The following is a 26,570-nucleotide window of genomic DNA, read 5'->3' as shown; positions in this document are numbered from 1 at the left end:
CACTTCTAGGGCTGGAGATGTCAGAACACATCCATGGAGCCAGAGGAGGTTCAGGACAATACCACCGCCATTTTTAATATTACTACTTACCATATCAACAGTTGTCTTTTCCATTTTACACATAAGGAAACTGAAGCACAGGGAGGTTTAGTAACCTGACCAAGGTCACATAGCTAGGAAGTGGCAGAGGCAGAATTTGCTCCCAAGCACATGTCTTTCCAAAGCCCACTGTCTTAACCATGACACCAAGTGCTGCCTTGCACTTGGCTGGTGCTTGGAGCGTTGCCAAAGCATTTTCATATACTCCTTCTCATTTGCTCCCACCCAGGGAGTGTTTATGTGCTCTGGCCAAGGCTAGACAGCTAAATTGGTGACAGAGCTGAGCCAGCTCTCTGCCTCCATTATACCCACTGCCTCTGCCCTAGGGTGAGCTGCCCCTCTGATTCCTGATTTCTGTTCTAGACAATGGCTACATGGGCTAAGCCCATGGTCATATCTCCTGTTCAGTTTTCTCCCAACTGAATTTGGGCTAAGATATTTTTGATCTCAGAGGGCATCTGACATTCCTCAGGGCTTCCCCTTTTCAGGCGTGAGTTCTTCCATTCTGCTGTGGGTAGGAATCAGCTGTTCTGCTAACTATGGTTAGTGATTACCAAGGATGAGGCCATCTCAGGCAGCCCAGTATCCTTCATGGTTCCTTTGACAGACCTGCCCTGCTTACTGCCCTGGTGCCCCTGAAAGTAGTTTTCTCTTGTTACCTCTGGGTGCCTAAAGTGAATGTCATTGTTGAGAAACAGGAGCTAGGGAAGTACCTGCAATGATACTGGCTTCTGCTGGATAATTTGAACTAAAGTATATTTCAAACCCCTCACCTTGGCTTGTATTATTCATCACACGCATTTGCCTGTCTAATCCTTTTCACCCTTCCTGTGATGGGCAGAGACACAGCTCATCCGTCGGAGAGGAGAATGGGGCATGGGTAGTGCACACACATCTCTGGCAAAATGAGCCCCAGGTTCTTTGGTGCGTCCAGAGTTGTTAACTTCATGCAGTGTCTGTAAACTGCATGTGTGGGTCTGGCAGTGCCCTGAGAGGGCAGCATTAAAACCCTCCCTGTGAATGTTGCAATGGGTGGTTGGCTAATAGCGGGGTCTGTTCTACGCTTTGCTGGCAAATTGACACCCTCCCTCCACCCCCATACACACAGGAGAGCCCTGTCCTACCTGCTGCAGAGGTCAGGGTCTGGGATGATTGGCTCTGGGGGCAAGTAACAAACTATTTCTCCTTTCGGTTAGCCTGGGGTTTGGAACAAGTGACAGGAAATCAGGAAGTTGGTGACAGTCACAGTCATGAACACCCATCAGACTCCCTCCCCACAATACCGTGTACACAGCTCCCGCCCCCCAAAGGCCCAAGCCTCCAGAGGGAGAACATCTGAGGCCCTGCGCCCACCGCCCACCGGGAGGCTTCTCACCGCTAGCCTCTTCTGCTCAGGAGTAGCATGGCACCGGCAGGAGGAAACCTCTCTGAAAGATTTTCTGTAGCGGACAACAGGGGGTGGCCCAACGTGGGGAGATGGGGCACAGAAGGGATGCGGGGGCATGGGTGGGTGAAGGTGGGTGAAGGGCAGAGGCCACAGGGTCCCGAGGGAGTGCGCTGGCTAGTCTCTCTTCATCCTACCCCTCCAGGTCCCAGAGACCTGAGCTTTTCTTTCGTCCTTTCAGGAAGGCGCAAAGGTAGAGGGGGTCCTACCGAGGGAGGAGCTAGAGGCCACCACGACAGATGGACCAGCCCGGTCCTGCCCCTTCATTTTACTGTCGGGGGTGGCGAGGAAGAACAGGAGGAGTAGAAGGTGGGCCGAAGGGGGAGGTGGGGAGCAAGGACTTGGCAGAAGCGAGCTCGACTGGCGGGAAGTCCCGACAAGCAGGAGAGCTCTGGGTTCCAAGTCCGGGGGAGGGTCGCGGGTTGCTTCTGCCTCTTACCTGTCGCGCCCAGGCAGAGCCACAGCCGCGCGGCCGTGCAGGTCGCGGGTTTCCCGACGGGAAGTCCTGGAGGGCGGGGCCGGGGCGGGCCCTGCACGGCCGCTGGGGCGCGTCCTCTCCGCCTCTCCCGGGCCAGGTGCAGGCGGCCATCCGCCGCGCCCCCGAGCGCTGCAACGCGCCGCGGAACGCCCGGCTGCTCCGAGGTCGCCCCCGGCCTTATGCACCCAGCCCGCCGCCGCCGCTGCTGGGAGCCCGGCTGCTCCAGCTTCTCCGGATCTCAGCAAACCCCGGGGGGCAGTCTCCGCGGCCAGGTTCTCAGCGCCGGTAAAGATTGGAGGGTCCTAGCCACCCCAAAGACGACAGGCATTAGCCGAGCCGCCGGCGGCGGAAGCAGCTTGTTTATGGAACCGCAGCGTGTGGCGAGCGGGCTCAGGGGCTGCGCTGCCGGAGCGCTCAGAGCCGGGCAGAGAGGCACCCCTGGGCTCCGTCCCAAGTTTGCTTCTCATCGGCTGGGTGGTCTTGAGCAAATGACTCCTCCCCTCCATCCAACAGTGAGAGCAGGGAATTTGCTGTGTGCCACGAACAATGCTAAAGCCTTCATGTGCCAGGTCTCAGGTAAATCCCAGCCCTAGCAAATACCTACGATTATTGTCCGGAATATACATGGGAGGCGGCTGATGACACAGCTAGCAAGTGCTGCTCAAAAGTGTGGTTCCTTGACCAGCAGCGTCAGCGTCATCGGATAATTTGTTAGAAATGCAGATTCTTGGGCCCCACCCCAGACCTAAATAATCCGAAACTCTGGGGATGGGGCCCAGCAATTTTATCTTTAAAAGCCCTCCGGGTGATTCTGGTGCATGCTCAACTTTGAGAACCACTGAACGAGTAGAGGCAGAATCCAAATAAGTAAGTTCAGTTCCTAAACCCACGCTCTGAATCATCCCCCTCAGGCTGCTCACCGGTTCAATCCAGCTCTAAGGTTCTGTGATGTAATCTTTTGGGTCCTTGTCTCAGTAATAGAGAAGGACCGCTCCAAATAGCCGATAATTCGGAAATTTTCTGGCGTAGAAAGTTCGACCACCAATTCTGTTTTTCTTCTGTTTTGATATTTAAACGAGTTTGTATTTCTAAGTCTGTAAGACCTGGGAGCAGGGGCGTGGGTGGGTAGATCTGAGCAAGAAGGCAGTTGTGACATGAACTGGGAAGGGCAGGGGAAGCTACTGGGGATTAACAGTTGGATGGAGAGAAGTAACCTTGTTTTCTAATCTGGGACCCCAGGGTAGAATTGAGCTATTCAGAAGGAGGCCAGAGTTATTCCAGTGATGGATTCTGGAGAGAGGAGGCCAGTGGAGCATGGAGAAGATCTTGCCTAGCCACACTAGATCAGGAAGCAGGTGAAGGATGGACATTCTCAAAGGGGTGGAAAATGGAGGCATCCACTCACTCTCAGCCTGGTCACCTAACTCCTCCCCTAACACCAAGCAGCTGAGTAATCCCACCCCCACCCCCCCATCTCCCTTCCTTTCACATTAGAGACTCTGTCTGGGGTTTAAATTCCTAAACAGAGACTTTCTACAGAGTTTGCCTTGATCATCCGTTTTGGTTCCTTTACAGACCCTCAGGGTTCATTCTCATTCCCACTGCTCCAGCTGCCACCCTTGTCACTTGCCTGATTCCACAACTATTTTTCTCAGAATAAGGGCATTTCCTTTTGAAGACTGTGGGTTGCTGCCCTTCATTTCTCTCTTTCCGGGGGCTCGACACTCCTGTGCGCGTCTGACCCTATAGTCTTTGCACCTCCCTTCCTCTTGATCCTGATCTGACCCTTGAGCCTTAGTCAGGACCCAGCCTGACCTGAGGGTGATGGGCTCGTCTGGACTCACAGCCTCAGTTCTTCCCCAGGACAGAGTCATGACCGCTAACCCCATCCCGGAGTCCCTGAGAGGCTGATGCCCAAGGAAGCAGCATTGGTCTGTGTTGTGTGCTCCACATTCTGGAAGCAAATTACTTATTCAGTTTTACTTTAGCTGACTCTGATTTTAAACATGACTTTGAGTCCTCAGAACAATGAGCTGCCTGATTTGGAGGCGCATGTAGTCCACAGGATGTGTGACCACACTGAGCTGTTCATTTTTTTAAAAATTAATTAATTAATTTTTGGCTGCGTTGGATCCTCGTTGCTGCACACAGGCTTTCTCTAGTTGCGGTGAGCAGGGGCCACTCTTGGTTGTGGTGCACGGGCTTCTTATTGCGGTGGCTTGTCTTTGTTGTGGAGCATGGGCTCTAGGTGCGTGGGCTTCAGTAGTTGTAACACGTGGGCTCAGTAGTTGTGGCGCACAGGCTTAGTTGTTCCACAGCATGTGGGATCTTCCTGGACCAGGGCTCGAACCCGTGTCCCCTGCATTGGCAGGCAGATTCTTAACCACTGCGCCACCAGGGAAGTCCCAGGACTGAACTGTTCTGTCCTCGCAGGAAGGACTGGAGGCGAGCCACACAGAATGATGACTGCATGGCAGGCCACTTAAAAAATAGTTTTCTTTAATTGAAAACGTTATAAAGGCACCTGGTTAAAAAAAATTCAAGCAGTAGCAAAAGGTATACAGTGAAAGATACATTTCATTCACTCCTGTCTGGAAATCATCTCTGCCTACTCATGACCGAAACTTTCCATCATTAAACTCTTCTGCAGGACAGGCCTGGATTCCCCACGCCTCAAGAAGTCCTGTGAATTTCTTTCTTTCTTTCTTTTTTTTTTTTTCCTTTTCTCAGAATCTTATTCTTATTTCTTGGCCATTTTAGTTTCTGTTTTTGGGTGTTCTGAAGTTTCGCTTTTCACAGCAGTGTACTTCAGGGGGTTTCCCCCACTAAGGCAGGAAGTGTGGTTGGGAGCAGATCGGTGGAAGCAAGCGAGACAAGAACAGCTCTGGGAGGCTATTGACATCAGCCTCGGCCCTTATTGAGTCTCTCCCTTATGCCTGTGGTCCCTGGCGAGGGGATGCCCACCTCCGGGTGGGGCAGAATGAAGGAGACCTGCCCACCAGGAGGAGGTGCTGGCTTCACTTGGGAGGGAAAGTTTGACCGAGAAGCTGCCACGAGCACCCCAGGGAGGTCAGGAGGGAGGGCAGGCCCCCCCGACCCCAGACTGTACCCCTCCCCCACCCTCTGCAGGTGCCTGACCAGCGGAAGGAACCTAACATGTCCCTTGAACTTCTTTAGTCTCAGTTTCTTATCTGTAAGGACTAATGATGCCTTAGGGGTGGTTGTGCAGGTGGAGCAGATAACTGATGTGACAATGGGATAGTTCAGGTCTTCTGTTACATCCGTTTATCTCTTTTCTCCCCCTATTTCCCCCTTCCTCTTTCTCATCTCATTCCCGTGCTCTGAAGAGAAACCATCAAAGCAAGAAATGTTTTAGGAACCCAAGCAGAGCTGTTCCAAGTTCTGCCGTAATCACTCATGCATCACAATTCACTCCGCTCTGCGGGCCTCAACTTCCTCATCCGTAAGAAATAATATTATTTTTACTGTTGAGTTGTTACATTAAATAAGTAAAATGTTTAACCCAGTGCCTGGTATACAATAAGCACTCAATAAATGTTAGGATGTCAGTCGTTATCACTAGCTGTTGTCCTTCCTCCCTTCCTCCCTTCAACAATACCGTGTTAGCCCACCATGCTTTAGCTCTGTGCTAGGTATTGAGTAGGACCAGAGACACAAAAGTAAATAATCTACTTCTTTCTCCTCAGGACACCCTTAACCTAGGAAGGGAGGTTGATAAATGTAAAAAGGATTATGACAGGGCAGAGCCAGTACTCTAAAGCGAGGCAAGTGCTTTGGGTTTAAAATTGAAGGGGGCACCAAAAACTCAGTAATCAAGTAGTATGTAATGTAATATTTAAAAACATCAAAATTAGTGCAAAAGATGTCTATGATGAACAAAATATGAACAATTTAAAACAAAGAGTAGTGCTCTGCTGAGCCATATTGGAGCCTGAGGTAAAAGAAAAAATGTGGACCCCATGTCCATGTTTTTTTTCTATTAATTTTTTTTGGCCTCGCTGCGCAGTTTGCGGGATCTTAGTTCCCCAACCAGGGATCGAACCCAGCCCCTCATCGGTGAAAGTACGGAGTGCTAACCACTGGACCACCAGGTAATTCCCCCATTTTTCTTTTATATAACTGAAGCCTCCTTATATCATACAATGAATAATTGTTTACTCTCTTGGGAAACATGTGGGATAGGCACATTATGACTAAGGACACGTCTACTTAAATTACACATGATTTTCTTCTTAAAAGCACTCAAGATACCCAGGATCTGTGTGTACTTTTTAAAAAAGAGAAATTTAATAATTGTGAAGAACATCTAAATGCTTGCAAGATTTTGCTATGAGAACTCTTTCTGCTGAAAATTATGATATATTATTGTTTAATAACTTTTTTTAAAAAAGAAAGAGATATGCACATTGATCCTTCTGAAACAAAGGTAATTGTATCTCAACCTGACAAAAATATAAGAATCAACTCTCCACCAGAGCAAACTCTCCCCCAGCTAACTGCAAAACCCCTGTTATCCATCCCTAAAAAATAAGAGAGGAGGTTCCTATCTTCTTAGATATTTGAACAGACAATACATTTCCTTACAGAAGGTTGAAATATATATGATGGCACTGGAATGTTGTTTAATATTGTTTCAGATTGAAAGTAAAGGAGTGGTGATGGAATAACTCAGTGGCAGGTCTAATGTCCTGATTTTTAATGTCCTCTTAGTGTCCTGAAGTTTTTGCCTCACTGCTTCTTAATTCCCATGGAATCTTATTTATTTATTTTCAATAGGTAACGTGCATATGGCACAATGATTAAAAGTTCATAAGTATAGTGAACTACTCCTATCCCTGGTCACCTAGTTTTCCTCCCCAGAAGCAGCCACTGTTACCAGTTTCTTTTGATTCTTTCTAGAAACATAGCCCAGAGAAGGAGTCACCCTGATTTTAGCAAGTACCTTAAATAGTAACTTTTTTCATTATATTGTCTGAAGTGGTTAAAGTTATTTTGAAAGCAGTTAACTTACTGAGCTCTCTTTGTGGCTCTGATAGATTTCCAGTGGACTCTCTTGGGTTTTCTACGTAGACAGACCTATCAACAGCATAGGATTTTGGCAAAGTGAAAACGGTTTTGGAGTGAGACCTGGGTTGAATCTTGGCTCTGTCTGATTTTAAATCCAGCCTTTAAAAAATGTTGGCACTCTCAAAAAAAAAAAAAAAAAAGTTGGCACTTTCCAAAGGTAGCATGTAAGTACAGAGTGGTCCTTCCCCGCAGGTGTGGTGGGTAGAGTGGGCAGAGGCCACACAGAGCCAAGTACTACTCCTCTGCCCTCTCCTGGGTTTGTTTGACCTGGATCTGCTTAGATCCAGAGGGCTTTGATCTTGGGGATTTCTAAACAGCCAGTGATCAGGAGGAGAGACTGAAGGGGAAGCCCTAAGCTACAATAACCTTTTCTTTCTCCACGAATGGAAAGTAAGTTATGTTTGCTGAGAGCAGATTAAGATAGATTCTATTGTTTGAAATCATGGATTTATAGCTCTTTAAAGAGCTGCTAATTATCAGCAAGGCCTACAACCCCAGCCCACCCCCCATGTAGTAGTGGGAAAAAACAGTCCAGCACATGGGAATGTGTAAAGGTTTTCTCACAGGTGGGACCCACTGCCAGACAGGGAGTTGGTGGTATTTGGTGAGGAGTGGTACTAAGAAACACCTATAGTTGGTGAGGAAAAAACCCACATTCTTACTTACTCATGGAATTTTATCAATTTGAAGGGATGCCCCAGGACATCTCTGATCCCTTTATCCACTCCGTGGAAAAGATGACTGGGGATGTGGATTATCTAGTTTATTTATATCACATAATTTTTTTTCAACGGGACCTCAGAGGAGCATGAATGAACTCCTTTATATGTTACACTACCAGGAAAAGACAGACCTGAGGTGGTGCCTTGATATAAGTACAGTCCTCCAGAATGCAGTAAGATGGGACAGCATTATATTGTCATAACGAGGGATGAGCTTAAACTTTGAAAAGATAATTGGCTCCACTTATTAATTATCAAGACGTAAGTTATCATGGGGTTCAGCTGTTACACGAGGTTTACGGAAAACTATTCCAGGTTTGCCAAACTACCAGGTGACTTACCGGGTACAAAACAAGGATGCCTCGCGAATAGAAGGAGAAGCCCCACTGTGGGGAGATGGAGACAGACTTAGGACCCTGATGGGCTCTGTAATGTGTTATCCTGTCCTGGCGTTCAGTACCCTGAGGAGCCCACAGGTGCTGAATTTTTTTTTTTTTAATTTATTAATTTAATTTATTTATTTTTGGCTGCATTGGCTCTTCGTTGCTGTGCTTGCTTTCTTTAGTTGCGGCGAGCGGGGGCCACTCTTCGTTGCGGTGCGCGGGCTTCTCGTTGCCGGGGCTTGTCTTGTTGCGGAGCACGGGCTCTAGGCGCGCGGGCCTCAGTAGTTGTGGCTCGTGGGCTTCAGAGCGCAGGCTCAGTAGTTGTGGCGCACGGGCTTAGTTGCTCCGCAGCATGTGGGATCTTCCTGGACCAGGGCTTGAACCCGTGTCCCCTGCGTTGACAGGCGGATTCTTAACCACTGTGCCACCAGGGAAGCCCCAGGTGCTGAATTTGAAGGCAGTAGTGGTCAGGGTATTTGACCTTCTGTCATTTTTGGTCCCTTGGCCATTAGCTCAATATGGTGATCTCCTTGCCAGTGATGGGAAAAGAAGGGTGTCTACTGGGGGCCTGCGGGAAAGCTTTCCATTCCTTTGAATGAAACAGATACAAGAATAAGACAGCCCCTTAAAAGCCTATCTGAGAACAAAGCCCACACAGTGACAAGGTGGAGCAAAGGGATGACAGAACCTGGGCCACCACTGGCACTGTTTTTTTTTTTTTTTAATGTTTATTTATTTGGCTGCACTGGGTCTTAGTTGCGGCACGTGGGATGTTTGTTGCCACGTGTGAGATCTTCATTGCCACGTGCAGTATCTTCATTGCTACGTGTAGGATCTTTAGTTGCGATACGCGATATCTTTAGTTGTGGCATGCAAAGTCTTAGTTGCGGCATGTGGGATCTAGTTCCCTGACTAGGGATCGAACCTGGGCCCTCTGCATTGGAGCGCGGAGTCTTAGCCACTGGACCACCAGGGAAGTCCCCACCACTGACACCACTGACACCACTGAGCTGGAGCTTATACTGTTCATGGGGTCCATCCTATCCTGGTATCTGTTATGTGAGATAACTCAGTGGGCTGTTCCGGAGTCAAGGGAAGGATAGGGGGCACCAGTCCAAAGGGACTCAGACCTCCTCTAAGGACATTCAGATTTTGCTTTGAGTGTACAAAAACTAGAATTTTCTACAGAACCTGGAGCACAACAGTGGAAACAATCCTACCTGGGGAGTCAGAGAACCTCAGAGCTGATATGACCCTCATCTTTTAACTCCCATGGCGAGGAAGCCATGTCTGAATGGGAGCCTTAGCCTGCTGCCCACGTGAGCAGCTCCTCTGAGACGTCTCAGAGGAGGGAAGCACTGGAGCTGGGGCTCATGCACTTCTTGCCTTTGGGACCAGAGAGTAGGAGCCCAGGGAGCGTTCTGGAGGTGCCAGGTCACCTCGCCCGTTCTTCACAGGGTTACCCCACAGTCAGATGCTCTGGGGGAGGCACATCTCAGTATATGGGGTGGGTAGCCCTGATAGAACTCCCCCCAAGCAAAGGAAAGACTTGGAGAGGGACGGCATGGGGTCCCGCAGTTAGCTGGCAGTTCTGTAATCGTGGGCAAATTGTTCAACCTCAGTTTTCTCTTTTTTAAAAAGAAGATATTGAGGTGGGTCTGTTGTGGAATTTGATGAGATAATGCATGTAAATTACTTGTAATGTGCTCAGAATATGATAAATGGCTTTCCTGGTACGTGCCCATAACTCCTCCAGAAAGCCTCACTTACTTGTTTTCAGCGTTTGGGCAGGAGCCACACAGCTTGTTGATGAGCTTGGCTGACTGTGGATTTTGGTCTGGGTTTGAGGCTGGGCAAGAATGACCACTTGGATCCTGCTCAAAGTTCTTTTGTTTTGGCTTATTCCCCAAGGAGCTGAAAGCAGTCCAAGGGATAGAAATGAGACCAGGGTGCATCCAGGTGGCCAGTTGCTGCTCCCCATGGGCTCTTGTGTCAGTTCCCAGAGAAGCATCCCTCAGAGTTTGGTGACGTTGGCAGCCAGCGGGCAGGAAGACGTCTGCCAGAATGGAGGAGTGCAGAATTGCAGGCTGGCTGCCTTTATACCCCAGGCACAGCACACCCAGAAACAACAAAAATACCTCATCAGGCAATCTGTTACTCAAGCCAGGTGACCCAGGTCTAAACTCCAAGCCTTGAAATTCTTCCTGGATCAGCCTTGGGACAATCTGTCTCCCCTTATCTGTCCCTGTGCTGCAGGCAGGCAGCTGTTAGTCCATAAAGAGCCTTATGAGTTGTGAGCAGGCCCCCCTTCCTCTGGGCAGGTGCAGAACTGTGTCAGGGCGTGGCTTGGCAAGCGAAGCGCGAGCCGGATGCAAGCTGCACAGCCACCCGGAGCGGTCTTGGAGTTCCCATCTCTGTCCAGAGCTTGCCTCAGTGATCTCTGCCTCAGGGGCAAGGGAAGGGGCTTCACTCAGGGTGAAACCAGACTCAGGGGCAAACTCTAGGAATCTGCCTGCTCAGCCACTGTTGCTGTTTGCCGTAAGAGTAGACCCAGATCTGATGTCAGGAGCTGCATGGAGGAGACTGATGACTGCCTAGGACCTGGACTGCCTACTGAGCATGAACTTGTCAGTCTGTGAGGTTGACTCCTGACGAGATGCAGGAGAGACTGGGGAGCTTGACTATGTACGGGGACAGACAGAGACTGGGACAGGGCCAGTCGAGTGTAAAGGACCTTCTTTCTTCTTTGTCTAGCATGTCTTCAGGGAACCACCTTTGATTCTTAGTCCATGGAGTTCAGATGAGGCCCACCTCACTCCCCAGTACCAAGGGTGGACCTACAGACGGAGGAGGCCCTGCCTTCACCAAAGGAGCCTGCATCCTTGCCCAGCTCAGTGGACAGCAGCGTCTATCTGCAGACACCACTGCACATGACGATTGCCTATAATCATCCAGATGTGGTGTCTGTCATCCTGGAGCAAAAAGCTAATGCTCTTCATGCCACCAACAACCTGCAAATTATTCCAGACTTCAGCCTCAAGGATTCCCGAGACCAAACTGTGCTGGGCCTGGCATTAGGGACGGGCGTGCACACAATCGCAGCCCAGCTGCTGGGCTCCGGGGCTTGCATCAGCGGCACCATGTCAGACGGGCAGACCTTGCTGCACATGGCCATGCAGCGGCAGGAGAGCAAGAACGCGCTCTTTCTCCTGGAGCACCAGGTGGACATAAACGTCAGGACTCAGGATGGGGAGACGGCTCTTCAGCTGGCCATCAGAAATCAGCTTCCCCTTGTCGCAGATGCCATATGCACCCAAGGAGCTGACACGTCTGTGCCAGATGAGAAGGGGAACCCCCGACTGTGGCTCACGCTGGCAAATAATCTGGAGGACGTCGCATCCACTCTGGTCAGACATGGTTGTGATGCCACGTGCTGGGGCCCAGGGCCTAGTGGGTGCCTTCAGGCACTGCTGCACAGAGCCATGGATGAAAACAACGAGTCCATCGCCTGCTTTCTTATTCGCAGTGGCTGCGATGTGAATAGTCCCAGACAACCTGGTGCTAATGGAGAAGGAGAGGAAGAGGCCAGAGATGGGCAGACCCCCTTGCATTTGGCAGCCTCCTGGGGGCTGCAAGAGATGATACAGTGTCTTCTGGAGTTTGGTGCCCCTGTAACTGTGCAGGATACAGAAGGAAGAGCGCCTGCCCACGTGGCCGTCAGCAACCAACACGGCGTCATCATTCAGCTGCTGGTTTCCTACCCTGACATCCACCTGCATGTCCGAGACAGGCAGGGCCTGACCCCCTGTGCCTGTGCCGTGACCTACAAGAACAACAAGGCGGCGAGGCCATCCTGAGACGAGAGTCCGGGGCTGCCGAGGAGGTGGATAACAAGGGCCGGAATTTTCTTCACGTGGCAGTTCAGAACTCTGATAGCGAAAGTGTGCTGTTCCTGATCGGTGTTCAGGCTAACGTGAATTCCAGAGTCCAGGATGCTTCCAAGTGGACCCCTTTGCACCTTGCTGTCCATGCAGGCTCAGAAATTAATATAAATATGTATATTTATGTATATGTATATCATACGTATGTGCAAAGATCCTCTGGCCACCATGATTAGTTTAGGGTTCGGCACATTACCCAAGCCAGGCTACTCAGAGCCTTTCCTGAGATATTTCCTGGAACTAGCAAAAAAGATGACCCCCCCTCCCCCCGGCCCCACACCTCTGATCCCCTATCCCACGTGACCACTGATGGAATCATTAGCTGGGAAGGTGATGTAAGTTCAGAGCAGCTAATGGCCATCTTGCTGTTACATGAGGAAGGAGAGTCAGCCTGAGCATGAAGACAACACTGAGAAAGCATAGAATAAAAGTAAAGCGTGAGAGGACCCTAATGTTATATTTTGTACTCCTGGATCCTGCTATACCTGAAGTCATTTATTCCTAGATTTCTCCCTTCTTCCACTTTCTCTTTTTCTCCTTTTCTTTTCCATTTTTTCCTTTCCTTTACTGTCTCTCCCTCCCTCCCTCCCTCTGTTCCTTTTCCCCCTCTCTTCCTTCCTTCCTTCTTTCTTGTTTTGGTTGAAATTTGTTTGAGTGTGTTTTTGTTACTTGCAACCCAAAGAATCTGACCAATAAACAATATGATGCACTGAATTAACTTACTGCTATAGGAGAGAGGTAAAAGGGCTATCTATGTTCATTTAAAACCAGTCCTGGCAGAGAGAAAGCAGAGAGAAACTCCTAAGAAAAACTTAGGAAAGGACACTTCTGACTCTCCAAGGAGCAGAGAGAGTTGAGTGGTAACTCATAGTGTGACAGGGTATGGGGGGCACTTACAGATTGGGAGGGATGGACCACCCATCCTTCTAGGCTTTAACCTGTGAGATATGCTTGAACAAGACAATTTCCCAGGTAGGACTTGGAGATAGCTGGGAGACCAGGGAACTGGAGGGCTTCTGCTTGGGAGACGTCCCCAAGTCTAGAGAGGCAAGAGGCTGTTGCAGGGTCTGACCTATCCCTAAGCCCCTCAGGACATGGTGTGCCTCAGACCCCGTTAGTGCTGGGTGAGCAGAGAGTTCACCATTTCTCCACTTCATTACTACGTTAGGTTCAGGCCTGTTGCTGTTCTGTGGCCAACCATGTCCCCCATGTTTGCTTTGGAGAGATTGTACCGAGTTCCCTAGTGAGGTCTTCCCTGTTGCATATAAACAGTGCCTCTGTAACCTTCCTTTCTGCAAATCTTTGGCCATTTTCCTAGGGTTACCTGCTAGAAGTGGAGCTTGCTGGATCAAAGGCTATGAACATTATTAAGGTTTTTGATTCTTATTCCAGGAGGCACTATTATCCATTACGAGAAAAAAGATGTAAAAAGTCCCCACCCTTGTCGGCTAGGAGAGGGCTGATGGCTAAATAACTAGAGTAAGAGGTGACCTGTTTTTCAGAAAAACAGAGCCATATCACAGTGTCTATAATAAATGGAATTAAGACCATAAAATGTGATGTGGGTGCAGCAGATCACATAGCATTAAACAAATTGGACTGCCTGGCTCCCTGAAGATGCATGGGTCAGAAAGCACCAGAAAGACCTAATGGGGTTATCAGGGTGCTTCCTTGAATGTAGGAAGTGTGGGGACAGCAACAGCTGAAGTTCCATTTACTGAAGGCGACTTTTGTGTAAATGGGGTTAGGACCGGAGGAGGGCAAAGAACTAGCATTTCTCTCTCAGGGAGCTCTTTGTTTAATGAGAGAGATCACCAGCTACAAATCAAATTATCCCAGGAGGGAAAGTCTGTCCTGGCGTAAGCAAGAATGTCCTAACATTCTATCCACAGTTGGAATGGTTAATGCACGTGGAAGCTCCGTGGAAGCCGTAAAGCATCGCTGGCATGGGGTGCAGTGGTAGGCGCTAGGGGATCAGAGATGAAAACTCAGTCCCTATCTGTGAGGAGATATCAGTCTACTGCACAAACCTTCTAGAATGAGATAAGAGCCGTGCTGTAATAGAGGGATGTATGCAGGAGGTCCAGGATTGCACAAAGGAGGGAATGATTAACTTCCCTGCTGGAGGAAGAGGCGAGGTGACCTGGTTTGCGAAGAATGAGTAGAAGTTTGCCAGGTGGACAAGTGTGGGAGACACAAATAGAGGGAGGGGCATACGTGTGACCTGGGTGGCCCCCAGAATTTGGAGGGCAAATAACATGCCCCAGCTTGTCCCCAGGATTTAGTGCTCTAGGTCCCTTGGCCTGCCAGAGCAGATCCAGAAGCTTAGCCTGGGGCCCTCTGAGGCTCCATTCTCTCCCCAGCATCCCTGTGGTCACTAGTGTTGAGTAGCAGCAGAGCTGGAGGGGTGCGGGGTAGGCGGGCTTGTTGCAGAAGGGGGCCAAAGATAATGAGGAGGAACCAGCCCCAGCCAGCTGGTCCTCAGGGCAAAGTTGGAGGCATGTGAAAGGACGAGGGTGCTGCAGCGATGTCTTGCCCTGAGAGAGTGTCATTCTTGCACTCCTGGCTGGACCGGTCAGAATTCCCTGTTTAAAACTCTTTCGGTTTTTCCACTAGGCCACTTCCAGCGGGTAAGCAGCCTCCTGCCCTAGTGGTGTGGAGTGCACAGATTCTAATTGTAGACGTCTGTATTTGTTTCTTATGACTGCTATGACAAAGTACCACAAACCGGGTGGCTTAAAACAGAAATTTATCGTCTTACAATTCTGGAGAAATCTGCAGGGTCATGCTCACTCTAAAACCTGTAGGGGAACCCTTCCTTGACTCTTCCTAGCTTCTGGTGGTTTGCCATCCATCTTTGTCATTCCCTGGGCTGGAGACGCATCGCTCCAATCCTCCGTCTTCACGTGGTGTTCTCCCTGTGTCTCTCCGTGTCTTCACATGGCTGTCACTTTATAAGGACACCAGTCATATTGGATTAGGGACCTCCTCTACTCCAGTGTAACCTCATCTTAATTAATTCAACCTGCAGTAATCACTTATTTCCAAATAAAGTCACATTCTGAGGTCCTGGGGGTTAGGACTTAAACATATCTTTTTGTTGCTGTTGGTTGGGTGGAGGCATAATTTAACCCATAGCAGCATCTCTCAGACACACGGCAGAGCTTGCAGATGGTAAGGAAAGCCTGGCAGCTCCCAGGGCTCTGAAGTGCAGCTCAGGGGTGACAGCCCGGGAACACAGTGTTTACATTTCTTTGCTTGCAGACCCAAGGCTGCCTGCAGTTGTGGCTACAGGAAGGTGTGGGCTCCAGGGAGCTGGGGCTCTGCCACACCGCAATGATGCTGGGTCTGGAGGAGGTTGTAGAGTTGAGTCCCTGTCAAGCCCCTGTTTGGGTGCTCTTTCACAGCCATTCTTCAGGGAAAGAGGCCCCCAGTGTAATGCTTACTCCAGAGCGTTTTCCTTCCAGAACAGGTAAGGAGTGAAAAGCGATCTAACTAGAGACCCAGGTTTGTTTTTTTTTCCCCAGAGTTTTCCTAGATATTTTTGTTTGCCCATTAAAAAATAAACCTTGTTGGTAATTTTATTGTGATGTCCTGTAATTTATAGATGAATAAAAAGAGGATTAACAGCTTTAATAAAATTGAGTTTTTCCTACCAGATGCAACGTGTGCCTTTCAATTTACTCAAGACTTCTTCTGTGCCACTCAGTAGTAGTTTTCATATTCTTGCATGTTACTTTTCTGCTTGATCTCTTCATCTCTTCGCTATGACTGTAATGGGAATCTTTTCTCTCATTCTATTACCTAATCAGTTGTGCTCTGTGTTACAGGGAAGCTATTGATTTTTGCATAATAATCTTGCACCCAGCCACTTTTCTGATGCCTTTTGTTTGCAGTAGTTTTCAGTTGATTCTCTTAGGTTTTCCAGGTTTACAATGATATAATTTAGTCTATTCCTTTCTGATCATTTATCTATTTTATTTTTTTCTGTCGTCGAGTTCTGTTGGCTAATTCCCGCCCTATCCATTAATACTGGTGATTGTGGTCATCTTTAACTAGTTTCTGACTTTACTGGGAATACTTCTATTGTTTCCCTATTAAGAATGGTCCTGGCTTTGATTGTTCCAGTCAGAGTCACCCACAAATGCATCTGCACTTGAATTTATTCATCTTTTTTTCTTTTTAAAAATAAATTTATTTATTTATTTAATTTTGGCTGAGTTGGGTCTTCGTTGCTGCGCAGGCTTTCTCTAGCTGTGGTGAGCTGGGGCTACTCTTCGTTGCGGTGTGCAGGCTTCTCATTGCGGTGGCTTCTCTTTGTTGCGGAGCATGGGCTCTAGGTGCGCGGGCTTCAGTAGTTGTGGCTCGTGGGCTCTAGAGCGCAGGCTCAGTAGTTGTGGCACACGGGCTTAGTTGCTCCGCGGCATGTGGGATCTTCCCGGACCAGGGCTCGAACCCGTGTCCCCTGCACTGGCAGGCAGATTCTTAACCACTGCGCCACCAGGGAAGTCCTATTCATCTTTTTTAATGGAGGGTATTTCTTTGAAACTTTCTTGTCTTTCCTTTCCCCATCCATGGTTTGGATTTTCTACCTCTTCTAACAATCTTTCTTTTTATAGAGCGTTTGCCATTGAATTGAGTTTTTCAGTTACTTACACAGAATTGAGTACATTTTCTTTGCATCAGTGAGGTTATTTATATCATCTCTTATTTTTCACATTTATGCTTTTTTCACTTACCTACCCCTCCCCACACTATGATTTGGTTAGCTGATGGTTTATCTTTTGTTTTTTTCTCTAAAGAATTAGTTTTTAATATACGTTTTCCCAGATTTATTGAGATATATTATTATATTGACATGTAACATTGTGTAAGTTTAAGGTATACAGCATGATGATTTGATACATATGTATATTGTGAAATGATTACCACAATAAGGTAATCCATTACATCACATTACTTTCAAGTATATAATGCAATATATATATATATTTTTTTAATTAATTAATTAATTAATTTTTGGCTGTGTTGGGTCTTCGTTTCTGTGCGAGGGCTTTCTCTTCTTGTGGCAAGCGGGGGCCACTCTTTTTTTTTTTTTTTTTTTTTTTTAAACATCTTTATTGAAGTATAATTGCTTTACAATGGTGTGCTAGCTTCTGCTTTACAACAAAGTGAATCAGTTACACATATACATATGTTGCCATATCTCTTCCCTCTTGCATCTCCCTCCCTCCCACCCTCCCTATCCCACCCCTCTAGGTGGTCACAAAGCACCGAGCTGATCTCCCTGTGCTATGCGGCTGCTTCCCACTAGTTATGCGGGGGCCACTCTTAATCGCGGTGCGCGGGCCTCTCACTGTCGTGGCTTCTCTTGTTGCGGAGCACAGGCTCCAGACGCGCAGGCTCAGTACTTGTGGCTCACGGGCCGAGTTGCTCCGCGGCATGTGGGATCTTCCCAGACCAGGGCTCGAACCCGTGTCCCCTGCATTAGCAGGCAGATTCTCAACCACTGCGCCACCAGGGAAGCCCTATAGTGCAATATTTTTAACTATGGTCACCAGCTGTACATTAGATCCCCAGAACTTATTTATCTTATGACTGGAAGTTTCCTTCTTTTTTATGACTATGTAATATTCTTCTGTGTGTGTACACATCACTTTTTTTTTTAACTGAAGTATGGTTGATTTATAATGTTTCAGGGGTACAGCAAAGTGATTCAGTGCTATATATATACATTTATATATATATATACATTTTTTTCAGATTCTTTTCCATGATAGGTTATTATATGATATTGAATACAGTTCCTTGTGCTATACAGTAGGTCCTTGTTGTTTATTTTTTTATATACAGTAGTGTATATCTGTCAACCCCAAACTCCCAGTTTATCCCTTCCCCCTTTTTCCCCTTTGGTAACCATAAATTTGTTTTCTCTGTCTGTGAGTCTATTTCTGTTTTGTAAATAAGTTCACTTGTATCATTTTTTAGATTCCACATATAAGTGATATATGATATTTGTTTTGCTCTGTCTGACTTACTTCACTTAGTATGATAATCTCTAGGTCCATCCGTGTTGCTGCAAATGGCATTATTTCATTCTTTTTTATTGCTGAGTAATATTCCACTGTATTTATATACCACATTTTCTTTATGCATTCATCTGTTGATGGACATTTAGGTTGCTTCCATGTCTTGGCTGTTGTAAATGGTGCTGCTATGAACACTGGGTGCATGTATCTTTTCAAATTAGAGTTTTCATCTTTTCTGAATATATGTCCAGGAGTGGGATTGCTGGATCATATGGTAACTTTATTTTTATTTTAAAGAAACTCCACACTGTTTTCCATAGTGGCTGCACCAATTTATTGTACATTCCCACCAACAGTGTAGGAAGTTTCCCTTTTCTCCACACCCTTTCCAGCATTTATTATTTGTCGACTTTTAGATGATGGCCATTCTGACCCCTGTGAGGTGATATCTTATTGTAGTTTTGATTTGCATTTCTCCAATAATTAGCGATGTTGAGCATTTTTCACGTGCCTGTTGGCCTGTCTCCTTTGGAGAAATGTCAATTTTAGTCTTCTGCCCAATTTTTGATTGGCTTGTTTGGGTTTTTTTGATATTGAGATATATGAGCTGTTTGTATATTTTGGAAATTAATCCCTTGTTGGTCGCATTTTTTGCAAGTATTTTCTCCCATCCGTAGGTTGTCTTTTCGTTTTGTTTATGGTTTCCATTGTTGTGCAAAAGCTTTTTTTTTTTTTTTATAAATTTATTTATTTATTTTTGGCTGCGTTGGGTCTTCGTTGCTGCGCGCGGGCTTTCTCTGGTTGCAGCGAGCGGGGGCTACTCTTCGTTGCAGTGCACGCAGGGGCTTCTCATTGCGGTGGCTTTTCTTGCTGCGGAGCATGGGCTCTAGGCGGGCGGGCTTCAGTAGTTGTGGCACACGGGCTCAGTTGTTGTGGCTCGTGGGCTCTAGAACACAGGCTCAGTAGTTGTGGCACACGGGATTAGTTGCTCTGCGGCATGTGAGATCTTCCCGGACCAGGGCTCGAACGCGTGCCCCTTGAATTGGCAGGTGGATTCTTAACCTCTGCGCCACCAGGGAAGTCCTGCGCAAAAGCTTTTAAGTTTAATTAGGTCCCATTTGTTTATTTTTGCTTTTATTTCCATTGCTCTAGGAGGTGGATCAAAAAAATATAGCTGCGGTTTATGTCAAAGAGTGTTCTGCCTATGTTTTCCTCTAGGAGTCTTATAGTATCTGGTCTTACATTTAGGTCTTTCATCCATTTTGAGTTTATTTTTGTATATGGTGTTGGAATATAGGACTTTTATGTCCCTTCCAACAATTCTCAGAGAACAGGGACAAGAAGTTCTGGAGAGATGCCAACAGATATATAGATTATAATCAAATTGTTGGGACTTTCCTGGCGGTCCAGTGGTTAAGAATCCACCTGCCAATGCAGGGGACACGGGTTTGATCCCTGGTCAGGGAACTAAGATCCCACATGCTGCGGGGCGACTAAGCCCACGTGACGCAACTCCTGAGCACTCGAGCCACAACTACAGAGCCCGTGTGCCGCAACTACAGAGCCCATGCGCCACAACTACAGAACCCATGTGCTCTGGAGCCTGAGCACCGCAACTACTGAGCCCGCTTGCCACAACTAGAGAGAAGCCTGCACGCTGCAACGAAAAGCCTGCACACCGCAATGAAAAGATCCTGCATGCTGCAACAAAGATTCCACATGCCGCAACTAAGACCCGATGCAGCCAAAAATAAAATAAATAAATATTAAAAACAAAACAAAACAAAAAAATTGTAATGGCCCTTGTTCATTTTGCCTACCCCAAACAAAGCTGAGTGTTTCTATATCTGCTTCAAGGCTGGATTTTTTTTCTCTGCTATTCATTGACTGACCATCTCATAGTCCTCGTTGTTTGTGGTAAATCTAGCAAATACTTTCTTTCTTATATTGTATAAGAAAGGACCAGAGAAACTCTACCTTCTTTAAAAAGGAGGCTGGCCTTTTCAATTTGGCAAAAGATTAGAGGTAGAAAAAGGTAAAACCATGAGATACATTCAAATTCTATGTCTAGTCCCTTTTGCCCCAGCCCAAATGCTGAATAGGTCTCTTTTCTTTTTTACTAACTGCAAAATAAAAGGCCTCAAGGGGTGTTTCAATGGGAGTAGAAGTAGCTCAGGTTGAATTTATATCTACATCAGATAATATGTTTCTAGAGATAAGAGGCAGTAATAGTTATTTTCAGAACTTCATGAGAGTTTGTTCAGTAAACTAATGAATGGGTATCACTGACAAGCTTTCCAAAGTGGAAATTATATGAAACTGTAATCTGATGGGAAAGGGTAACAGAGGGGAAGCCCTTGGTTTCTGCTATGGGGAGTTCATGTCGATTCTAAAGGAGATTCACAATTCACTGTTCAATTGAAGGCAATTCAACTTTATGCAGGAAACGGCTGAATGGAATTATATTTCTAGGAATCCACACAATGAAGTGGAAAGCATGAGTAGTTCTTGACCCAGCTCTGCTACTAACTGGCTTGGGCAAGTCCCTATTTTAGGCACATTTTAGCTTTCTAGTCTGTGAAGTGTTCTGTGTACATTTACAGACCGGTTGGAGAGAAATGAGATAAGGTGATAAAAACATTGAGCATATAGAATTATACAGATGTGGGGCATTGAATTTGCAGCCACCTTAAGGATATACTAAGCCTACTGGCTACAAGTGAAATAAGAACTTCCCTACTTAGCATAACAAGCTCAAGAGGTCTTATCCCCAAGAAGGTAAGATACAGAGTGAAACCACTGTAAACAGGCTTGATTTCTAAGCAGGGCTAGGTTTGGTTAGAAACGGATAAGATAAATGTATTTAATGAATACAGATATGTTCAAATCTGATATCAAGGACTTGGCAAGTGGTCCTTGGTTAACACCTGTTTCTCCTAAATTCCTGAATGACTTCCTTCCTATGTGGATCTGGAAATCCCAAAGTTTTTTTCTTCAAGGCCTGCTTTTCTGTTTTGTTCTGATCCCTCTATAAGTCCGTTCCTTCTGCCTCTGTCCAAATATCTCAATTGTGATTCCAGAGAAAGCAGAACATAGTTTTCTGCCAGTTTACGTGGGTTCCGTCTACCAGAACCTTAGTTTAGTCTGGAGCAAGGTGTAAATGAGTACAGTATAGGAAATTTCTTTTATTCTTTCTTCTTTTTTTTCTTTTTCTTTAGCTGCGTGACTTTCAGGATCTTAGTTACCCCACCAGGGATTGAACCTGAGCCCATGGCTATGAAAGCACTCCCCACTGGACCGCCAGGGAAGTCCCCAGTATAGGCAATTTCTAGGATGATGATGACAAATGGAGGGAGAGTGATTTTCCTAGTCAAGAGTCAGTTTTTGTGGCGCTTCATTGTTCTTCCCTGTGATGTGTAGTGTCCCAGTATGGCAGCGTGCTGTGAACAAAGAAAATCGTATTCCGTAGTCTCTTTAGATATGCTGTGACTTGGTAAGAGCTGAAGGCATATCATGCACCTGCATGACCTTTTCAGCTTGACAAAGAATAATGTCTCTCTCCCGCTCCCCCCTCCCTTCACAGGAAATGCTCCCAGACAACCGCACAGCGAGCCCTAATTAAGTCTTTCCTCGGATCCTGACATCTTTTCCTCCAACATTTCCTTGGGTGTAGACGTATAAGTAAGAGGAAGCAGGAGAAAGCAAATCAGGTATAAGATGCAGCTGGGAATTGGGAGCTACCTAATGGTAAGTAAAGACTAGAACCTCTGCCCTGGCGGCTCTTTTGACAGTTTAAACAGGGCAAGAAATATGGTAAATTGATGGAGAAATTAAGATGCTTTAGATGGAAAAATTGGTTGCAGTGATGTGAGAACACTTTTCTCAGACCTTCTGAGTTTCTTGTGTTGTTGCCTTTTTTGTCTCTGAATAAGAGAATTTCAATGTCTTCCAGCCAATATTTAAAAATAATATAGGCGCTCTTTCCCTGCTTCGCGCGGAGGGGGAAGCTCGGGTGCATTCAAGATTCGGCTCCACCTGTAACCCACCGCCATGGCTGAAGAAGGCATTGCTGCTGGAGGTGTAATGGACGTTAATACTGCTTTGCAAGAGGTGCTGAAGACTGCCCTCATCCATGATGGCCTAGCACATGGAATTCGCGAGGCTGCTAAAGCCTTAGACAAGCGCCAAGCCCATCTTTATGTGCTTGCATCCAACTGTGATGAGCCTATGTATGTCAAGTTCGTGGAGGCCCTTTGTACTGAGCACCAAATCAACCTGATTAAGGTTGATGACAACAAGAAACTAGGGGAATGGGTAGCCCTCTGTAAAACTGACAGAGAGGGAAAACCCTGTAAAGTGGTCGGTTGCAGTTGTGTGGTGGTTAAGGACTACGGCAAAGAGTCTCAGGCCAAGGATGTCATCGAGGAGTACTTCAAACGCAAGAAATGATCAAATAAAAAAACTGGGCTCTTGTTCCTCATAAACTAATAATAATAATAATAATAATATAGGTAAGGTGCCTAGTGGAAAATTGGGGGCTTTTTTTACTTACCTGAAAAGAAAGTCCCACAGATTTTACCTTGTCCCCGGAGGTTCAAGACCTAACCTCTCCCCACCAAAGTCTAAGGACACTGGTATTAGAGAAGGAAGGATCTAGAGACAAAGTTGGAAGGATAGCCACATTTGGAAGCCACGAAGAGAGGGTGGGAGGCTACAAAAGTTAGGGAAGGACAAAAGCCCAGGCAGCCCCATGGGAGGCAGTAGGTGGTTAAGCGTGTGCACTTTGCAATCAGATACATCTGAGCTGAGAGCTCAGTGTCTCCATTTAGTAACTGTGCTTGCTGCGTGAACTGGGGCAACTTACATCTCTAAGCCTCAGTCTTCAGTGTTCTCATCTGTAAAATGGGATGATAGAACCTACCTCGTAGAGTTGCTGCAAGCCTCCTTGCTTCCCTGTGGTGTGTGTGTGTGTGTGTGTGTGTGTGTGTGTGGTCTCTGTCTTTACCCATATTTTGCATTTTCCTGTCCATTTTATGACTCCTTCTAGGCCAAGAATTCTGTGCAGTCCTCAGAAGTTTCTGAGTTCTGTTTTGCAGTTTTTTTCTGCTTTCTTTAGAAGAATAATCAGTGTGAGGTGGTGTCCTTGGCTGAAAATCCTCCTTCCAGCTCCTCCTACGACTCTTTGCTGGCCAGGCTGAGAGCAGCGTATCTGCACTTTTCCAAGCAGTGTAGGGAGCAGTAGTGGTTGGGAGCCTAGAACCTGGAGCCTGGAGCCAAGTGAGCTAGCCTCCTTTGGGAAGGAGAGACCAAAACAGCCCTGGGAGGGGAGAGCCTATCTGCAGCGCCCCAGATAGCAGCTGCCTCAGGGCAGCCTAGTTCCTTTTGTAATTTGCACAACAGACCAGAAGATGGGGCTCTTGACCCTGAGTCAAGGGCCAGAGGCTCTGACTTTTTCTACATTTGAACTGGAGGAAATCAGACCCACTAGAGCTCCCAGGAATCCTCTACCTCCTCATTCTCCCTGCCCTGACCACTCATGCCCACTCTCATGAGAGCACCATGGGAGCTGGCTTTCTAGGGAGTGGGGAATGGAGGACACATCTTCCCTTTGGTCGCCATCCTTGGCCCCTCCTGAATTACGTTACCAGAGTCAGTATGAATGACCCCCTGCCTCACGTTTCCCCCTCTAACCCATCTTGCCCCCAGTGGCAGATTTCAGCAATAGTACCATTTATATAGGACAGTGTTGCACTGTGGCCAAGAACTCTAGAATCAGATTCATCCTTGACTCATCTCATCAGATGAGACTCTCCTCACCTCCTCAGAGAAGCCCCCCGACCACCCCGTCTAATGGTATTATAAATACATTATAATACGCTCTCCCCACCCCCATGCCCATTACTCTGTCACATAACTTTGCAATTTACTTCACAGCAGCTCTTATAACCTGTAATTGTCTTGTTTTTTTACTTGTTTGCTGTCTCCCCACTAGATTGTAAGTCTCAAGAGGTCAAGACCCTGTTTGTTTTATTGCTGTTTCCCTAACACTCAATGCTGAATACATAGATTCTCAGTAAATATGTTCTGAATTAATAAATGATCAAATCCCAGCTTAATGACTGCTTAACCTTGAGAAAGCTACTAAACTTCTCAGCCTCAGTTTTCTTACCAGTGAAATGGAGAAATAATGGAGAGTTAGGAATATTAAATGACACAGTGCATTTAAACCCTGGGCCTGGTGCATGGAAGTGTTCTTTAAAATTTTCAGCAGTGTCCTACTTTCTATCACATGAGAGAAAAAAAAGTGTGAACTAATTAGCTGGCTCTCTATAATTTGGCCATAGTTTTTTCTTTACCACAATTTTTACTTCCTACTGCTTTTCTCTATAACCTTCTGCTTTGGTCCAAGTTGTGGCTATCCTGAATGGGTCATGTGCATTCCTATTGTTAAATCTTTGCCCAAGAATTGAGATGCTTGCTCTCCTTACCTTGGCTCGACTGTTTTCGGATTTAGCCCAAATCCATGTCCTCTGTGTCATGTTCCTAAAGTGTCCCAAGTCATAAAGATCATTTTCTCTTCTGAATTTTTATAAACTTTGTTGTCTATATTACTCATATGGCTCTTGTTTTATGTTCTATTATCTTGTCATCATATTAACATATATCCTATTTCCCTGATTAGACTGTAAGCCCTTTGGAGATATGTATTTTATTTTATTTTTTAATTAATTAATTAATTTTTATTTATTTATTTTTGGGTGCGTTGGGTCTTCGCTGATGCGCGCGGGCTTTCTCTAGCTGCGACGAGCAGGGGCCACTCTTTGCTGTGGCGCGCAGGCCTCTCATTGTGGTGGCCTCTCTTGCTTCGGAGCACGGGCTCTAGGCGTGTGGGCTTCAGTAGTTGTGGCATTTGGGCTCAGTAGTTGTGGCTCGTGGGCTCCAGAGCACAGGCTCAGTAGTTGTGGCTCACGGGCCTAGTTGCTCCGCGGCATGTGGGATCCTCCCGGATCAGGGCTTGAACCCGTGTCCCCTGCATTGGCAGGCGGACTCCCAACCACTGTGCCACCAGGGAACTCCCTGTATTTTATTTTAGATTTCTCTGCATCTTCAGTGCCATTTGGGCTTGTACTTAGTAGGTGTTCAATATGTTTTTGGTTAGACTGAATTAAAAGCACATATATTCACTTATGTATTTATAAATTATGTATATATATTTATACAACTTGTATAACTTACATATTTATAGCTATGTTCTATGTGCCCAGCATTCTTCTGAGGCTCTGTGGAGTATACAGAAGGGCATAAGAGAAATAATTTTGCCTTCAAAAACTTACAATATTATAGTAAGCTAAAGTCAACATTTAATGAAAGTACTTAACCACAGCATGGTAACTGCTATAAGAAAGTTATGAGGTGCTATGAAGATTCAGAGGAGGGAGTGATAACATCTCCTAGGGGTGTTGGGGAGAGTTGAGGTTTCTTGGAAGAGGTAGCCTTTGAGACTAACTTTGAAGGATGATTAAGATTTCGATGGGCAAAAATGGGGGTGAATTCCAAATTCAAGGGACAGGATTAGTGAAGTGATGAATTAGGGAAGAGACTGTGGCAATGAACACTAAGAAACAGGACCAAGGCCTTAAACCGGAGACCAGAAACATGGTTCTGCCTCAGGGACACTGAAGCACAACCTTGTTTCAGATTTTAGGGCCAACACAAGGAGTGGTATGCAGGGGTTGAAACTTTAACATGCACCAACCATACTATTTTCCCCAAGTGTAACTTCTTTGGAGGCTGAGGATGATTTGCAACTGTTCTTTTTCCTTTAATAATGTGGACTCACCTACAGTCTGATAGTGGACATAAAGCAAAAACCCCTTTCCTCCTCTTGGGGACAGAGGATTGGCTGGATTATGGCCAGCCTCTCTTTTCTTTTAAACCCAAATCAAACTGAATGTGTTACTCATGGGTTTCTAACCTTGCCTTAGATCAGTAGTTCTTCCGTTGTTAAATAATTTGCCTTAGATCATTTCTCGGAAAAGCTGGAAGCATTTTTGTGGAATTATTTCCACACTCATCCTTAGCTCAACTCTGCTTGTACTGCCAACCTGAGACCCAGGTAGAAGACCTAAACTGCAGTGAGTCCATGGAGGGGATCGGATCACTGCCTGCCTGTTTCTCGTTAATACTCTTTACTCTGGCCACTAGCTCGCGGATTAACAAGTAATTTTAGAAGGCCCTTCCCCCTCACCCTCAGTTCCTTCCTTCTGCAACCCCAAGGGATGGTTCCCCAGAATTTAAAAATCAACACCCAAGGAACAAAATCACGATAGACAAAACCGACCCTTTCTCCGTTTTCAAGGGTCAGGTGCATCCACAAATAGAACCA

General features: G+C 46.5%; 3 protein-coding genes across 3 annotated transcripts in view; 2 read left to right on the top strand and 1 right to left on the bottom strand.

Moving 5' to 3' along the window:
* GALNT6 (polypeptide N-acetylgalactosaminyltransferase 6) overlaps window positions 1-2,039 on the bottom strand; it is a 32,809-nt gene extending 30,770 nt beyond the window's left edge. Inside the window, exon 1 of the mRNA XM_061205261.1 lies at window positions 1,983-2,039. The gene's annotated coding sequence lies outside the window, so the exon portion shown is untranslated. The remainder of the gene's footprint in view (window positions 1-1,982) is intronic.
* Window positions 1,592-14,546, top strand: LOC133101687 (rabankyrin-5-like). Its single transcript, XM_061206659.1, is given in 8 exon segments — window positions 1,592-1,615; window positions 1,725-1,852; window positions 1,996-2,023; window positions 2,119-2,306; window positions 2,396-2,475; window positions 11,038-12,054; window positions 12,057-12,270; window positions 14,519-14,546. Coding segments are annotated over 8 exon segments (1,707 nt in total).
* Window positions 14,547-22,198: 7,652 nt separating this feature from the next.
* LOC133100800 (small ribosomal subunit protein eS12-like) lies at window positions 22,199-22,657 on the top strand. The gene has a single exon (XM_061205264.1). It carries the CDS (start codon window positions 22,235-22,237, stop codon window positions 22,631-22,633), a length of 399 nt encoding a protein of 132 aa, XP_061061247.1. The 5' UTR covers window positions 22,199-22,234; the 3' UTR covers window positions 22,634-22,657.
* The last annotated feature ends 3,913 nt before the right edge of the window (window positions 22,658-26,570 follow it).

This window comes from Eubalaena glacialis, chromosome 11, assembly GCF_028564815.1.
Source record: "Eubalaena glacialis isolate mEubGla1 chromosome 11, mEubGla1.1.hap2.+ XY, whole genome shotgun sequence".
Lineage (NCBI taxonomy): Eukaryota > Metazoa > Chordata > Mammalia > Artiodactyla > Balaenidae > Eubalaena > Eubalaena glacialis.
The sequence above is the reverse complement of the archived record's forward strand: the minus strand, read 5'-3'. Positions and strand labels throughout refer to the sequence as shown.

What these genes read in the sequence shown, in the direction of transcription:
- LOC133100800 (XM_061205264.1), top strand. Translation starts at nt 22,235, where the DNA reads ATGGCTGAAGAAGGCATTGCTGCTGGAGGTGTAATGGACGTTAATACT.